General features: G+C 36.5%; 1 protein-coding gene across 10 annotated transcripts in view; it reads left to right on the top strand.

The window, feature by feature from the left end:
- Positions 1-19,437, top strand: part of LOC139978211 (protein unc-13 homolog B-like) — a 200,825-nt gene that overhangs the window by 120,296 nt on the left and 61,092 nt on the right. For 8 of the 10 annotated variants that reach the window (XM_071988155.1, XM_071988156.1, XM_071988157.1 and 5 more), the window contains 2 exons: positions 15,170-15,293; positions 18,151-18,261. In XM_071988155.1, the coding sequence (XP_071844256.1) occupies positions 15,170-15,293; positions 18,151-18,261 (235 nt within the window). Of the gene's footprint in view, positions 1-15,169; positions 15,294-16,150; positions 16,166-18,150; positions 18,262-19,437 lie in introns of all 10 variants that reach the window. The other 2 variants (XM_071988159.1, XM_071988160.1) reach the window with 2 other exon arrangements.

Genomic DNA, 19,437 nt, shown 5'->3' with positions numbered 1-19,437 from the left:
TGTTATACCATACATGAATAGAGTTATTATAACTTGTTATACCATACATGATTAGAATTATTATAACTCGTTTGTACCATATATGAATAGAGTTAATATTACTTGTTATACCATATATTAATAGAGTTATTTTAATATGCTATACCATATATGAATAAAGTTATTATAACTCGTTATACCGTACATGAATGGAGTTATTATAACTTGTTATACCATACATGAATAGAGTTAGTATAACTTGTTATACCATACATTAATGGTGTTATTTTAACATGTTATACCATACACAAATAGAGTATGTTATACCATACATTAATAGAGTTATACCATACATTAATAGAGTTATTATAATATGTTATACCATATATGAATAAAGTTATTATAACTCGTTATACCGTACATGAATGGAGTTATTATAACTTGTTATACCATACATGAATAGAGTTAGTATAACTTGTTATACCATACGTTAATAGTGTTATTTTAACATGTTATACCATACACAAATAGAATATGTTATACCATACATTAATAGAGTTATACCATACATTAATAGAGTTATTTTAATTTGTTATACCATACACAAATAGAGTCATTATAACTTGTTATACCATACATTAATGGTGCTATTTTAACATGTTTATACCATACATGAATAGAGTTAGTATAACTTGTTATACCATACAATAATGGTGTTATTTTAACATGTTATACCATACACAAATAGAGTATGTTATACCATACATTAATAGAGTTATGCCATACATTTATAGAGTTATTTTAATTTGTTATACCATACACAAATAGAGTTATTATAACTTGTTATACCATACAATAATGGTGTTATTTTAACATGTTATACCATACACAAATAGAATATGTTATACCATACATTAATAGAGTTATACCATACATTAATAGAGTTATTCTAATTTGTTATACCATACATTTAATAGAGTTATTATAAGAATCATGAAATGCTTCTTTACCTAGTATTAAATTTATTATTTAGTTATATCGTTGATAAATCAGTGTCTGTCTCCGTTCGTCAGAAGGAGTGTAAGGAGTGGTAGAGGGAAAGGAGGGAGGAGGGGGGGAAGGGGGTAAAAGTGCATGTCATTAAGTCAAGTAGTCAGCTATGAATTTATGGCATTAACCTCAGCTATATAACCAAGTTTAAGCTGACAGAATACCTCTGTTATCTATACTTTCAACCTCAACTAGGTAAATAAGTATAAGTAGCTCCAATCCAAGGATTTTCCTGAGCCTTTTAGGGTAAATAATCTCTACATCTTTCCATATGAAATGTACATATCCTGGAGGAGAATGGACCGTGAGACCTTAAATTCCAATCAATTTAAGAATTTTCGGACTATGTCAAATATTGTCAAAGTCACAGTATGAAAGCAAGCATAGTAATTGGTGGGGTGTCTTCACTGATCGATATTTGACAAGCCCAAGAATCGAATTACAAAATAATAAAAGCTGTTTATAAAGGCAATTGTTGGGAATAAACCACATCCTTCTGACACCTGATGTCTTAGTTTATAACACAGCCTGAAGCTTGCACAACTCCATAGACAGTAGCCAGTTCTACCTGAAGAGTGGCTCGACCAATAATTGATTAGTTTTCACCTTGTGTCATCCCTCACAATGCCAGTTTGGACAAAAACAAGCCTGTCGTCGAAGTTTTGATGACAACAAAAATGCCGACAATTTTAAGCAATTATGGTAAAGGAAGCGTGAGATGAAGATTCTGTTTAGTTGTGCTCTGACCTTCAATCAGGATGCTCTCTGACATTTCTACTTCATATCCTAACTATGATAATGTGATAGGTTACCATGACCTATACCTTCATAATTAACACAATGCAGGCACACCAAAACTGGAAGAATTCGCTGGGGGTTTTTTCACTTTGATTCTCACTGTGGAGAATGTCTGCTGTAAAAATGTGTACAGTGTTGGTGACTAGAGTTCATAACACAATCATCATCGAGAGAAACTCCTTCTAAACACTTTTGGAAGTGATTTTTGAAGTTGCTTATCTTTATAACTCTTTCTTAAAAGGTCTGCTGAAAAGACACCAACTCGCAGGGTATGATTGAAAAGTTTCTTGAGATTACGTAATCTACTTGCCTTGGTCGTAAAATGACCTCATTTTACTAATTAGTCTGCAATGCCCGCCACATATTTGTTCTTGTATGAGGGTCTTTGTGTGAACGCTGTATGTTTAACTACACTGTAGACCTGAACAAAGTGTTTACTCCTGATGGTGTTAAGAAGCTATGCAGGCTAATTGTAAAGCCTGAGGTTAATTTACGACCATGGCAGGTCGATTACATAATTACAAAACTTTCCTAGCTATAGCGTGCTATAATTGGAGCCAATAAAGCAGATCTTTAAATCATTCTCACTTTCTTTCTACTATCTTCACATGAAATATCTACACCATGCAATCTTCAAATTCTTGCTACAATTTTGTTGCTTAGATTACACCCAATCAGTTTAGCATCTCATGTATCTATCTAAAATAGGATAAAGGCTCGAGGGCTTGATATTCAGTATGTTATAGCCTGCAGGTTATTTCACAACAGAGGAAAGGAGATTGGTTAAATATATGCTTCCTTATCCTCTCCCCGGCCTCTTACATTTGCACCAATGAGAAGTGTTTTGTGTACCATCCTATCATCTTGGCAATGAAAGCTTACAATATGTCCCAATATGACTCAGACATAGTGGCCCATGTCATCGTCCCTGTAGCCCAAATCTGTTCATATTAGGCTGATTTGTTCTATGTGATCATAGTCTCTCTGTACAATATGTCCCAATATGACTCAGACACAGTGGCCCAAATCCGGCCATATAGGCTTAATGCTGATGTGTGTTATGTGGTAGAGTCTCTCTGAACAACATAACATGTTCGATTATGACTCAGACACAGTGGCCCGAATCTGTTCATATGATGCTGATTTGTGCTATGTGGTAGTCTCTGTACAATATATCCAATATGACTCAGACACAGTGGCCCGTATGTTCATTTAAGACTGATTTTGCTATGTGGTAAAGTCTCTCTGTACAATATGTCCCAATATGACTCAGACACAGTGGCCTGTATGTTCATATAAGGCTGATTTCTCTGTACAATATGTCCCAATATGACTCAGACACAGTGGCCCGAATCTGTTCATATGATGCTGATTTGTGCTATGTGGTAGTCTCTGTACAATATGTCCAATATGAGTCAGTGGCCCGAATCTGATCATATAAAGCTGATTTGTGCTATGTGGTAGTCTCTGTACAATATGTCCAATATCACTCAGACACAGTGGCCCATATGTTCATATAAGGCTGATTTCTCTGTACAATATGTCCCAATATGACTCAGACACAGTGGCCCATATGTTCATATGATGCTGATTTGTGCTATGTGGTAGTCTCTGTACAATATGTCCAATATCACTTAGACACAGTGGCCCGTATGTTCATATAAGGCTGATTTCTCTGTACAATATGTCCCAATATGACTCAGACACAGTGGCCCATATGTTCATATGATGCTGATTTGTGCTATGTGGTAGTCTCTGTACAATATGTCCAATATCACTCAGACACAGTGGCCCATATGTTCATATAAAGCTGATTTGTGCTTTGTGGTAAAGTCTCTCTGTAGAATTAACTATTAACTTCCATTGCATCAGTGAGTACTGTGATGAGCCTGTAACTGGTAAACTTCCACCACGCAGTAACCTGTAAAATCACCCTCGTTTACAAGGGAATAAAGGAGTGTCCCTTTTTTGTTAGACTTTTGTTTCAGAACCCTCTCTATAAGTGATCAAACTAATAATTGAAGAGTGAACATTTCAATGATGCAGATGTTTTTGCTCTCTGTTTGATAAATTCAGCAATCTCAAAATTTCATCCAAATCTCAAAATTCTAACATAACTTTATAACAATCCACACTTTTTCTCAGTCTAACAGTAGGTCTCATGTTATTAACAGCAAAGATCTTTTTGCAGTAAATTTTGAGCATCAAGCTGGGATTTGCTGTTCTCTTCCATTGGCCCCTTCAGTGGAGAATCATCTATATCAGCCATACCTTGGGAGGAAAATTAGATAGCTCTGTCCCATTTTCTTGCTTTCCTCACCATTTTAAATTAAATTAAAAGATTTCACCATATGAGGATAAAAGGGGTAAAATGTAGTGATAAAATCAAGGCAATGTTCTACTTATTTACTCTGTGAAATTACAGAGTAAAATGCTGTTGTCATAAGCCAACTTTGGCTTGATATCTCTTCTCCCTTCCTCGTACCCCCCAAAAACCTCCCGAAGATAATCACATCTACAAACCTCTTTCTTTATTTTATTATTTTGTATGTTTGGTTTTAAGTGGTCATCCCATGAACTCAAAATAGACAGTAAATCACAAATGACCTCGTGCAATATACAGTAGTAAGGGGATAGTCACACAGCACAATCCCATGTAAGTGTTCTAGTTGTATGTTACATTTACAACTACATACAATCTTTGCATTAGTCTAATAGCAGTCTCACAGTTTCATATACATATGATCTTTGCATCAGTCTAATAATTTCACATCAGACAGGAAGGCAGCCAACAGTTTCATATCAGTATATAAATGCAGTCACATATTTATCTTTGCATGATCTTTGCATCTATAAATAAGAGAATGAGTAATATATTTACTAGCCCAATATTTGCGGTCCACTTCCAACTACTGAATAATTCAGTAACACATTGAAGACAGATCAGTTGAGTACAACCATTTACAATTAAACATCTTAAAGGCATTGAAGACTCACCCCCCTCTGAAAAAGTTCACTTTCCGTTGCTAAGTGCAAGTGAAGTTTTCTTCTTGTCACTACAAAATGCAGACAGTAATGAAACGTGATACCTTGTTATCTTTTATCTGGACCTGAGATGTCCATCCCTGCTATGTATACACTGTGTTGTGGGTATTGACCGTAGCTGTTTGTATTGACTGTACACTCGTGTCTAATTACCGACTGTAGCAAGCTGTGTGTATTTTCTGGGATCGATGGTGGTGTCTAACACTTCTGTTACACCGCATTCAAAACTAGGTCAGATTACCGGCATCAGACGTTTCTTTGTGTGCGAGTCTTCACTCCCTTTAATCCAGATACCCATCTGGCAGTTATAACGTGTGATATTAACCATCATATTAACCATATTATCATCTGACATATTCTGCTTCATGTGTTAACTTTTCTACTGGAGTAACGTCTGTCTTTACCACAGTTGCTTAAAATGCATTACTTAAATGTATCAAGTTAATTGCCAGTTTAGGAGGGCTTTTTGCCTGTAACATGAGCATGTGAGAAAGATTTTTCTCGGTAAGTATAACATTTAGAGGAAAAGTAAATCACCAGAGGCTGACTATGATAGATAAAGAGGAGAGGGAATTATCAATTCTAAGCTTTGAATTACTCTTGCTGACTGTCAAAGCAAACTTGACACTCAGAATTACTTCACACATGGTGACATCCTAGGCTGATATAGGTTCGTTGCTTATTCTACTGTAGCAATATCATTTTAATTTAGTGAAAGAATTATATCAGTATTGTTCTTCAATCATTGTATTTTATCACTAAATGTTTAATCGTTAAATAACCCTTTAACGATATTTCATCAATGCAAATTAGCATCTTTAGTTTAGTTTGATCTGAAATAAGACAATTTCAATCGGTCAGATGTTTGAAGTCAAGTGAAGTTAATAGTGTAAGTGAGTTAGTAATATGTATTTGATTTAATTGCCAAGAATTGGCCACAAAGACAAATTTCATTCTAAGTTGGAAAGCTTCAAATGTTTCCTCTTGTTTTCACTATTTGGAATGAAGGCAATGTTCTACTTATTTATCTAGTCATCATTCCAGGGTCCCACAACCTCATCCAAAATGTAGTCAATGAAGCTTGGGATTCTATCCTACCATTCCCATGGTCCCACACCCTCATCTAAATGTGGTCAATGAAACTTGGGATTCTTTCTCACCATTCCATGGTCCCACAACCTCATCTAAATGTAGTCAACGAAACTTGGGATTCTATCCCACCATTCCATGGGTCCCATATCCATCAATTCTGTGAAGAAGTGTAAGATATCCAACATACAAACACTCAAATTTCATATGTACTTACTATCTTACCTGAATCATGTATTCTATGAATGATTTAGCTTGTAACAAACTCCAAAGTTGAATCAACTTTGTGGTATCAAGTAACTTTTGACTTCCAGGAGGATTTACAGGTTGTGCTTCAATTATAAACTAGAGACTTATGAGATTATCTGTTTTTGCATTAAATGATATTCTCACACTGATATTGAAGTCACTATAAGTACATGTGCAGTAGTAAATTCATGTACTTTCATAGAAGTTCATTTCTGTGTCAAAGGTTTTTTTGTATATGTATGATAAAAGTTCATGAGTATATGGATATATGAGCTATGTCTGTATCATGTATGGCATTGTATGAAGTTTGTGTTTATAAGTTCATAAATGATACATGTGTGTATAGAAGTATCATGACTAAATATAAACTATGTATGTGCTATACATAAATCTCTTGATTATGAACTTTAGGTGTATATCAAATTTGCAACTTTGTATGTTTCTTGTGATAGCATGCATGGCTATTTGAACTATGCGTGTATTAAGTGCTGTAGTTCATGACTTATGAACTATATATATCAAGTATTCAAGTGGATGACTATTCTATGTGTATACCGTATGAACTATGTGTATATCAAGTATTTGAGTGGATGACGATGTGGCTAGGTTCTGTGTATACTGATGACAGAAGTACATGCATGGCTATATGAAAATGTATGCATAAATGTGCACATGTTCTTGAACTAGTCATGTATCAAGTACAGAAGTTCATGGCATGATCTTTACAACTATGATAGATTTTCATAACTAATGCATGTATTAGGTACAATAACCGTACATGACTAGATTAGTCTAAGTTTATATATGTTTGTAAGGATGTATCACTTAAAGGCATCCATAGTTTTCTCCTTGGTGGGCAGAGGATAAACAACTGCCCATAGTAACAACCAAGTGACCTTTGACATGGGTCTATTACATCATCCTTGTTTAGACCATGGTGTGTCACATGGTCACAAAGGGCACCATTGTTTTACTTTGGTTTATTTTTGGAATCAACAAGTCCAGACCTGTTGGGGAGGAGAGATTGGGGGAAAAAAGAGAAGGAGAGAGAGAGGGTAATTAACTTTAGCAGAGGGTGGATTGCAGCTAGGGAGGAGAGAAGCAGTATTTTCTTATACTCTTGTCAGATTATTATGTAGAGATTTTCAATAAATTAGAATTGTAGCTTTTACTCTATTATTGGTGTTCATCTTCATTTCTTTTGTGTGCGAATTGAACATTCTCAACCCAATGTTCCAGGTGGGAGCATCATGACATGGTGGCAGCTAACTGGGATTTACAGCCAGGAACCTTATTGTTAAGTGTAACTGGTAAAGCCGAACGGCACCTTCAGCGTCGAATTCTGGTGCAAGTTACTATAATGGAACAGTGGAGATCGGTAACACACTGCACACATGGATAGATCACCAAATATTCGATCATTACACGGTCATAATTTTTTTAAATGACTGGTGTTAACTTTTGTTGTACAGTCTGTGAGACTTTCGTTTTGTGAACTATGAACTTGATCACAACGGTGAAGGGGAGTTCAAATTATGTCATACTTATGACGTACTCGTACATCTGAACATGTTCGTTCGAGAAAATAATATTTGTCTAGCGTTATGTTGTACGTGGAGTATTGGTAGTCCTTGGAAGTTTGGTCCTGACGGCGTGCTTCGTACGGGTGTATGGCAAGCGTGATGTCGAGGACAATTGTGCAGGGTTTATAAGCATTGGCTTTCTTGATACCGGAGTGAGGCTCCTTTCTGGTGTGGCTGGTGGTCGATGGCAACCTAGCTGAGGGTTAATCTGTGGAATTGGAAGTGTCTGGCAGACTCGGTGTACTGGAAGACTGAGACTGAGAGGCTCATCATATAAGCGGAAGAGTGAGTATCCTTCCCTTTAAGTGTATGAGGCAGACATTAGGCAGTAGACTTAAGAGTATATATTAAGTCATTACACTGTATTTCATTTTCATATTTTAAGATGGCCAGTAAAGGTAATTCTGGTAGCGGCAATGGTCCGTTTACGAGATCGAAAGCTAATGAGGGGGTACCCGATTCGAATCTTGAGGATGCTTTCACGTCTTTAGGGGTTGGTGAGGATCAGGGCCCCACCCAACCAAACAGTTTCATGCAGGATCTGCTCAAAGGCCCTCATGAAATTGCCGGTGCTAATGCAGCTCCGAGTGATTTAATTCAATTAGAGTTATTGAAATTAATTCAGGATCAGCGCAGAGAGCTGAATGCGCGTATATCAGCTTTAGAGGGCGGGAAACCGATAAGAGACACCCCCTTTAAATTAGATATACCCCGTCTTAGTGACCGGGATGATGTGGATGTTTATTTGAGGGCATTTGAACACCTCATGATTGCTCATGACATACACGAGGATTCGTGGGCCTGTCACATTGCGCCTCGTTTAACTGGGAAGGCTAGAGAGGCATATACCTCTTTACCTGTAGAAAGCTTAAATAGTTATAGTGAACTAAAGCGTGCCATATTGGCAAGATATCAGCTTAACGCTGAAACCTATAGGCAGAAATTTCGGAATTCTACAAAGGAGAATAACGAATCATATGAAGAGTGGGGTGTCAGGCTGAAAAGCTTTCTGGAGAGATGGCTTGATACAGCAGGCGTTAAGTCCGGGGAATCCCTTGATTTCCAGGAATTAATCCTGATAGAGCAAGCTTTGGAACAAATTCCTAAAGAGTTGGGTATTTGGTTAAGGGAGAAACAGCCAAAGGGATTGACAGAACTAACAAAACTTGCAGATGAGTATGTATCTGTGAGAGGAATTAAGTATATTGGTCCATCTCAGAGTAGATATAGATTTAACCAAAATGCTTCAAAATCAAACCAACAGCCTGTTGTGAAACAGAGTGCACCTGATATTAAGATTAATTCAAGTGTTAAGGGGAACGCTAACCGAGCCTGTTTCGTATGTGGTAATACAGCTCACCTTGCGTATCAATGCCCTCAAAGAGTCAACAAGGACAATAGCAGTCAATGGAGCGGTTATAACAAGAAACAAGCATTGTTGTGTAATAAGGCAGTTAATCGCTATGAGTGTGAGGGATTGATAAATGGTAGAGAAGTGGTTATGTTGCGAGACACAGGATGTGACCATACACTTGTGAATTGTAGACTCGTGGACCCAAAGTATTATGTTAAGGGTAAGTCTATTACTCTTCTTGATGTAGAAAATGAACCGATTGATTTTCCTATTGCGAGAGTTTTTCTTAAGTGTCAGTATTTGACCAAATGGGTCAATGTTGGTGTTTCAAGGAACCTACAGAAAGATGTCCTGTTAGGAAATGAGTTGTTTGACGAACCACTAGGTGTATTTGTAGTTACTCGCAGTAAACAAAAAGAGTTAGAATCTGAGGTTAAGGCAGATATAGAGGAGGTTACCTTGACAGGGGTTAAGAGTAAACCGATTGATGAACCTCATGATGTGGAAAAGGGAGAAATAAGTAATGAGATTCAGGATGTAGTTGATGGAAATGACCCTTCTGGTTCCAAATTAATTAATGATCCTGAAAATGTAAAACTTCTTCAAAGAAATGAACAGAATTTCAAAAGCTTGTATGACAGGGTTGTACCATATCCTGACATTGACAAGCACCGTGTATGCTTTTATTTGAAAGATGGCTTATTAATGAGGAAGTGGCAGTCAAAGAAATCCACTGGTAGCCAAGAATACCATCAGTTGGTAGTTCCTCATAAGCATAGGGATTCTATTTTGAGACTTGCTCATGATATTCCCATGGGAGGACATTTAGGTAGCAAGAAAACAAGAGATCGAATCCTCAATAATTTTTATTGGCCAGGCATTTTTGGCGATGTTGGAAAATACTGCCAAAGTTGTGCTAACTGCCAAAAAACAGCAGGGCGTAGGGATGTGACAAAGGCCCCATTAAACCCCTTACCCATTATACAAGTACCATTTAAAAGAATTGGCATGGATCTGGCAGGGCCCTTACCCCGAACTAAGAAGGGTAATCGTTATGTTTTAGTCGTAGTGGACTATGCTACCCGTTACCCAGAAGCAATTCCCATTCCAAATCAGGAAGCTGAGACAATTGCTGAGGAACTAGTGAAATTATTCTCCCGTGTTGGTATTCCTGAGGAGATAGTTTCGGATCAGGGAACGAACTTCACTTCAAAGTTAATGAAAGAAGTTTGTAACTTGTTAGAAATAGACCATTTGAAGTCCAGTCCGTACCATCCTCAAACCAATGGTCTCGTTGAGAGGTTTAATGGTACATTAAAATCAATGTTACGGGCATTTGTTACTCAACAACCGGAAAGTTGGGATCGCTATATCCCCTATCTTTTATTTGCTTATAGGGAAGTGCCCCAAAGCAGCACAGGATTTAGTCCGTTTGAGTTACTTTATGGTAGAAAAGTAAAGGGACCTCTGGATGTATTGAAAGAAGAGATATGTAATCCAGAAGGTCAGTGTCGTAACGAGAATATCTTAGAGTATGTGTTAGATATGCGAAATCGTATGAGAGAGCTCACAGCAATGGTTCAAGAAAATCTTGCTGCTGCTCAAGACCAACAGAAAGAGTGGTATGATAGAACTGCTAGGAGTAGATGTTATGGGGTTGGGCAACAAGTTCTAGTGTTTCTGCCCACAGCATCTGGGCAACTACAAGCAGAATGGCAAGGACCCTACCCTATCACTAATAAAATAAGTGATACAGATTATGAAATAGACACGGGTACAAAGAGAAAGCAGTTCAGAATATTTCATGTGAATATGCTTCGTCCGTGGGTAGAACGGCATTGTTTATATGCTCAGGTATTAGAAAGTGACTCTAATAGTGATGGTAATTCAGAGATAGGGTATCAACCAATCAGAACCCAAGATTGGCAAAGTGTAAATATTTCAGAGAGGTTAACAGAGGAGAAACGAAATAATGTCGCAAAACTTCTACAGAGGTTTGATGACATACTGTCTGATGTACCAGGTAGAACTCAAAGTACTGAGCATGATGTTTATGTAACTAATGAAGTGCCTGTTACACAAAAAGCATACCGCTTGCCCCAGGCTAAAGGAGCCGAAATTAAGTCACAACTAGAGCAAATGTTAGAGGCAGGAATAATCAAACCATCGTCTAGTCCTTGGGCGTCGCCCATTGTTTCAGTTCCAAAGAAGGATGGTTCAATTAGGATATGTACAGACTACCGAAAACTTAATCAAGTGACCAAGTTTGATGCATATCCCATACCACGTGTCGATGACATCATCGATGACGTAAGTGGATCACCGTTTATTTCTACTCTTGATTTGACGAAGGGTTACTATCAAGTACCCTTATCTCAAGCAGCCAGGGAAAAGTCAGCGTTTATTACTCCCTTTGGTCTTTTTGAATACCTAGTCATGCCTTTTGGAATGCGTAACGCACCTGCAACTTTCCAACGTCTTGTGGATAATGTTTTGCAAGGATGTGAGGAATTTGCTAAGGCCTATATTGATGACATAGTTATATTCAGTAAGACATGGGAAGAGCACTTGTGTCATTTGGAGACAGTGTTTAATAGATTGGAGAAATCAGGATTGGCAGTAAAGCCTGATAAGTGTAGGATAGGTGAACCTACAGTTCCTTATCTAGGTTATGTAATTGGTAGTGGAGAAGTAAGACCAGAGGAGTGTAAGGTCGAAGCTATTATTAACTGGCCTACCCCTCTAACTAAGACAGATGTAAGATCGTTTCTTGGATTAACCGGGTATTATCGGAAACTTATACCGGATTTTGCTCAAATTGCCAGTCCCCTTACAGACCTTACAAAGAAAAGTAAGCCTACTGTTATTGAATGGACAGAGGGATGTGAGCAGGCATTTTTGTCATTAAAGAAACTGATCACTTGCAAACCTGTACTGAAAAGTCCAGATTTCGAGAAGGATTTTATTCTTCAATGTGATGCTTCCGAAAGAGGTATTGGGAGTGTACTTAGCCAAATAGGGGAAGATGGATCGGAGCATCCTATTATTTACATAAGCAGGAAGTTATCTCGTTCGGAAGAAGTGTATTCCACTATAGAAAAAGAGTGCCTAGCAATTGTATGGGCGGTGCAGAAATTGTATGTTTATTTGCTTGGCAGAAAATTTTTGATCCAGACTGATCATAAACCGTTAGTTTGGCTTGACCAAATGAAGTTGCATAACAAAAGACTTACTCGATGGTCAATAGTTTTGCAAGAATATAACTTTACCATTCAACATAAGAAGGGCACAGATAACTCTAATGCTGATGCTTTGTCTAGGATGTTTTAAAGTGAGTTTTCATGTTATGTATCGTAGTACTTATAGTTCATAAACACTAGAAGTAGACCCAGTTATAGTCGTTTTTATCATTGTTAATGGGTAACTGCCATGGTGTCCATTATGGAGTGTAGTACATTTATATGTTGATTATCATTTCCGCATTGTTTTGCTTATAACTGTCTGTCTGCCTCTTAGGCCTAGTTTATGGGAAGGATATCTCATGTAGTTTATACATTAATTAAACATGTACTCTTTTAATTAAAAGAATGTTGTCATTTGCTTTAAAGGTTTCCCTTTTTATTTTAATGGAAATTATCCTAACTTGTGTATTATTGTTTTGTGAAAAGACACAGCTTTTCTCTTGAAGTATGGGGGTGTAAGGATGTATCACTTAAAGGCATCCATAGTTTTCTCCTTGGTGGGCAGAGGATAAACAACTGCCCATAGTAACAACCAAGTGACCTTTGACATGGGTCTATTACATCATCCTTGTTTAGACCATGGTGTGTCACATGGTCACAAAGGGCACCATTGTTTTACTTTGGTTTATTTTTGGAATCAACAAGTCCAGACCTGTTGGGGAGGAGAGATTGGGGGAAAAAAGAGAAGGAGAGAGAGAGGGTAATTAACTTTAGCAGAGGGTGGATTGCAGCTAGGGAGGAGAGAAGCAGTATTTTCTTATACTCTTGTCAGATTATTATGTAGAGATTTTCAATAAATTAGAATTGTAGCTTTTACTCTATTATTGGTGTTCATCTTCATTTCTTTTGTGTGCGAATTGAACATTCTCAACCCAATGTTCCAGGTGGGAGCATCATGACAATGTTCTTGGTATGCGTTATGACCTGAAGTTCATGAACGCATTTAAACTATATCTATGTACAGTAGGACACAGGTTCATATAATGTTAAGAACCATTCTTTGATGCAATATATACAGCGACAGTATAAAAGTTACTAAATGTGGAATTATAATTAGTTCTGCCCTGGTCAAATGAGTACCAGATATTACATACAGTTCTGCAAATTTGTTCTAAGAACATCTTTGGATAATGTCACAAGACATTGAAACATCTCGATTTGTTCCAATCCTTCATTAAAGTAATTAAGCATAATTCCAGTTGACAGAGGAGGTGTATATTATCTGCAACATGCCTGAGTATAATGAGTCTCCATGTGGGGTTAGCTGTCTGGTCTATAATCTCTTTGCTGTACATAAGGAAAATGTTGAAGAATCATCTAATTGTTTTTGTTTAAAGTTTGCAATCAAGCTTGCAGTCACATTCCTGCTTTATCTGTACATTATGGAAAATTAACAAGTAGATTGCATGTTTACATGTATATATATGGTTTATTTGTAGCCCCTGAAAACAAATGGAGATGCAATTTGCACACTGTATGTATGTAACTCAGTGCATTACACGATGTTACATAAATTGTGTGTTCTTTATATGTATACACCCTGTTTCATCAACTATGGGGTTCCACCATTTGATTGTAACCAATTGCACAATGAGTGATTGTGTGTCTAGTGAAGAAAACATCTCTGTGCTTGCAGTAATTGTAACATGGAAAACTGCCTCAGGGTATATTAGCATATGGCATCTACATGATTGGTTAATCATGTGTCGGACATCCAAGTATGTATATATGTTACATGAATCAAGTTTAGTGGCGAATGAAGAAAGAAGAAGAAACAGCAGTGTCTCTGATTCAGTCAGTCGTCTGTCTGTCTGTAATCATAAATATTAAATAGCTGCATAATTGAGTGCTTTAATACCCGTACCTTGTACCCAACAGGTGGATAAATTATATAGAGAGTATATACACGCCATCTAAACAAAACCCATGTGAATACAGTAGAATCCTCATTCAAGGCTAAGACCTTTATGCAAGGAGTTGGAATTAACTCATGGTTCATAGAAAACTGAAATATTGATTTAAGTTATTACTAGATAAGACCTTGCTAGGCTTGCTTACTATCATTCTATTTCCTATATATATGCAGCATCTATACCTGTCATTTATTCATATATGGGTGATCACTAAATTGAACCTGTTTGTACTTAATGTCTATTACAAGGAGCAAAGAATTGTATTAACCCTCTCACACTGTAGAGAATATTTATGTAGTGTAGTAGTGTATGCCTATATAGCTCTACATTATGGGGTTACTGTTACAGCCATTTGTGATAGCTGAACTCTAAGTGTGAATAAACCGACTGGACATGGTAACAGAGGTATTGCTCAGTTTGCTAATTATCGGTCCTAGCTACAAAGTAAGAATATTACTCCTTATAATAATATATACCTGAATATTGTGACAAGAATTGATGTCTGTTTCCTTGCTTCATGGTCAACTACCTGCAGTCCTATCAAAATTCTGCATCTGGGAAGCAATTTCTTTCTTGGTTCTACTATCAGAAGTTGAATAATATTACTTTATAAATCCTTTTTATCCCAACAAGTTTACATTAATTTGGAAATTTAGTGCAATTCCAGAAAAACGTTTCGCAAAAAGTTTGCAATATTTCCATAGAATTTTTCAGTGTTAATTTATCTAGCAGACCATCAACCAGAATTTATTAATCACTAATATTCTCAGTTTCTCATCTGTAGGTGATCATATTTCTATTTGAGATATTTTTGTAATTTCATTTGATATTTGAAGTCAACAAGTTGTTGCCATTTTTACTTTTCAGGAGGGGAAAGGAGATTGGTACTCATTGGATCGTGAAGTCGAGGTGAAGAACCAACAGGTGAACGGTACCAAAGTTCCCACGGGACACCGGGTCCTCATAGATGCCAGATATGAAGTTCCCTATGGTATGCTTGCTCTATATCTATATACACTCACGTCTTCCTTACATTTCAAATTTATCTGTGGTTGTTCTCTACAGGATATTTGATACAATAAAAATGTAAAAGCTAAAAATTCATATTTTAATTTACACGGTTTTGTTTCCATTTTCTCCAGATTGCTACTTGCCTCATTTCATAGATATTTTAATTAAATTTTGCTGGCTGGATCGCCCGCAAATTCTCTTGATATATAGCACGTTGCTGATCATGTGCCTCGCACTTGAAGAGTATCACAATACCCATGGTTGTGTTCTGTGGTATTCTACTCTGTTAATAATGTTTCTGGGTTAAGCCCTAATTGGTACTGTATGATGCATAAATTAATTTTAAACAATACCTGTCAAATATTTATATTTTTACAGTTGTGTGACTTAAAGTGTTCCATTAACAGTCTGCAAGATACTGTTTAGCCTGCATCATTAACACAAACAAAATTACAATATATGCAGGCAGCTGCTGAAAAGCAGGTTATTTAAGGTATTTAACGAAGAAAATGTCACATTTTGAAACTGTATTATAGCATGAAATCATAATGAAGCTTCTTTCATCAGGATGTCATCATAGCTGAAACTTCCTCTTGTCTTTGTTATAGGAATATTTTTCAATTTGATACATGAATTGTTTGCTCTTTAAATAGTTCTGTTACCCTTTAATCTTGACCAAAGAGCACATCTACTTAATACTTAATTGACTTTCAAATTTACATGAGTTCTCATTTACTGAAATGTTCTCCTTAATATATCGAAGCAGTTTATCATGTCAAATTATTCTTTTTACTTACTTTTAAAAACTTTCTCATTTACTTTTGAAATTGCTTGCAGCGAAGCATAGAAAAGGTAATTTATTTTTGCAGGGTCTGTGTTTTTGACATCATTGTTCTTGAAAGGTTGAACTTGCTCTGTTATCAAACATGCAACAGTTAATCTATAGTATAGCCGATCGTTAAAGGGACCGTTCGTGATCATGTCAGACCAATCAGATAGACAAAATTCTCCAAATTCCTTGCTTCATGTTTTGAAAATGATTGTGAAATCTTGTGTGAGCTTAAAACTGTCTCACAAGTTAGATAATGAAACCTTGATTTTGCAAATGCATTATCACTTCATCTCCAACTCAGCTCAGATGTAAATTCCTGATATTCATTAAATATATAGATCTATAAAATATTGATATTGACATGAATATACCCAACAGTATAGAAGGATTTGGATTAGGATAAGGATTGGGATTAGAGTAAAACCCTCTGAAAGGAACCTCTGAAAAGAATGCAATGTTGTTTTATAGCAGCTTGAAGTATTGGTGAAGGGCAGCTTTAAAGCTTATTTACCCCTCTAATGTTTATTATCCCTCTTAAGCATATTTACCCCTCTAAAGCATATGTACCCACCCCTCTAAAAGCATATTTGACCCTCTGAAGCATATTTTCCCCTTTCAAGCATATATGTACCCCTCTAAAGTATATTATCCCCCTAATGCATATATATCCCTATAAAACCATACTTACCCCTCTAAAAGCATATTCGACCCTCTGAAGCATATTTTCCCTCTAAAAGCATAACTATCCCCTCTGAAGTATATTTATCCCTTTACAGCATATGTACCCCTCTAAAAGCATACTTACCCCCACTGAAGCATATTTATCCCTCTAAAGCATGTTTATCTCTCTAAAAGCATATTTACCCCTCTGAAAGCGCATTAACACCTCTAAAGCAAATTTTCTCCTCTAATCAGCATTTTTATTCCTCTGAATGCATATTTACCCCTCTAAACCGTACTCTATTTATCCCTCTAAAAGCATACATGTATGTTTACCCCTCTAAAAGCATATAATTCCTCAGAAGCATGTTTAGTTGACATGTAGTGCTTTGGGTTAGCAAAGAAAACATTTCTTAACATTTTCTATGTTGTTGTCTTACCCTTAGTTAAATATAAACGGTAAGAAAGTGGGAGAGGGCAAGGTTAATGGAGGATGGAGGTGGAAGGCACCCCTAAATCCCTGTTTCTGTTTGTTTCTTTATCATCCCAGGCGTTTTGGCTTTGTGTTCGATGGTTTTGTGACTTTTGCTTTTATTTTCTGATAATAACTATACAGCAGTAACTATCTGTGTGTCCAGATTTGATTAATAGCTATACTAATTACTTTGTTAATAATTAATATTGCATGAATATTATATTCATGGGAATTTTTTTTGACATGCTTGACTGACTTCAAAATAACATATCAAAGACTTTGTAATATGGAAGTTTAATGACAATTTAGTATATATTAGCAAACAAGTGAAGGCAAAACTTATACTTGAAATAAATGTGTGTCAGATGATACTATGGAGCACACACATTGACAGGGAGAAGTACAAAGTAACAGAAAACATTTTGCTCACACTATCTTGCTTTTGTTAAAAATTGTTTTGTTCCCTAAGGATATTAGGTAATTAGTAGAAAGACCATCGTCATCATTATTGATAAAAATCGTGCATTCATGTGATATAAAGTAACATAACATTGGTTTTCATCTGTGACCAACATGGTATGATTCATTATAACTGCATTGTAGACATTTTGCTACTTTATTAACTATTAGCCATAGCTATAATTCATATTAATTATTAAATTATAATTACTTATAAAGAAAAATGCTAAATTATTTAGTCAATTTGTATCCTTGGTTCTGTTTAATTTTTTTTTCTTTTTTAGTTTTTTCTTTTCTCTTTTGTATTTATCATATCATCTGCACAGCTTTTTATCTATCAAATTATTATAATGCACGACTCTCTATCTGCATATTCATGAACTTGAACTTTGACTGACCGCTTCTTTACAGAGCTGGAAGAACAGGAAACAGTCTCTTTAGAGCGAAAGCTTCGCCTCTATCAAGACATGCACCAGGATCAAGCTGCCAGCCCTTCGCATGCATCTCGCGATAATTTGCATGGTATGTGAAAGTTGCGTGCAAAACATCTATCCAACATATGTCAGAGGTTTTGGGATTAACTCTGGTATTTTGGCGGAATTTAAACTGGGGGTAATAAATTTCAGGACTATGAGTTGCTTAAGGTCTTGAAAGGAAAGTTGGATATGAAATATGGTACCTGGATTTAAACAATTGGTCTAGACAATGCTTTATTGATTTTGCTGGAGGATTGGAACAATAGGTCCAGACAATGCTTCATTGTGACTCAGGGGATTTAAACAGTAGACAGTGATAGATAATGCTTCATTGATTAAGGTGATTGGAACAAAAAGGCCAGACAATGCTTTATATTGTAACTCAGAGGAATGGGACAGTAAAACAATGCTTCTTTTACTAAGGTGATTGCAACAATGGGTGTAGTCAATGCATCATTTTGACTTAAGGGGATTGGAACAAAAGACAATGCTAGACAGGGGGATAGGTCTAGTCAATGTTTCCGTGTGACTTTGGGGATGGAACAATAGGTCTAGACAATGCTTCATTGTGCCTCAAGGGATGTAGCAATAGGTCTAGGCAATGCTTCATTGTTACCCAGAGGATTGAGACAATGGGTCTAGACAATGCTTTCTTGTTACCCAGAGGATTGGGACAATGGGTCTAGACAATGCTCCATTGTGACTCAGGGGATTGGAACAATACACAATGCTTCTATAACTAAGTGCATAGGTCTAGTCAGTGTGACTTTGGGGATGGAACAATAGGTGTAGACAATGCTTTATTGTTACCCAGAGGATTGGGACAATTGGTCTAGACAATGCTTTATTGTGACTCGGGATTGGAACAATAGACAATGCTAGACAACGACTAAGGGGATTTGAACAATTGGTTCTGTCAATGCTCTGTTGTGACTAAAGACAGGATCAGCATATGGACTACATTATGATGACTAAAGGCTGGTTCACTGTAGGGACCTAATGTTTAGATAAAGGACAAAGAATTGGACCCTCAGACTATAAACTGAATCATTGTGACTAGGGATCAGACTGGATCATAATAAATGGATCATAGTAATTAGGAACCTAAGCATTGTCAAAAAATGGAATAAGCACTAATGATTCACACATCAGAAAGATAATATAAATGCTTGGTTTCATGGTTTCAATTAAGTAATGTGTTGATTTAAGTTGCCATTAGGGA

This window comes from Apostichopus japonicus, chromosome 13 (genome assembly GCF_037975245.1).
Source record: "Apostichopus japonicus isolate 1M-3 chromosome 13, ASM3797524v1, whole genome shotgun sequence".
Lineage (NCBI taxonomy): Eukaryota > Metazoa > Echinodermata > Holothuroidea > Aspidochirotida > Stichopodidae > Apostichopus > Apostichopus japonicus.
This window is presented reverse-complemented; position numbering and strand designations above follow the sequence as displayed.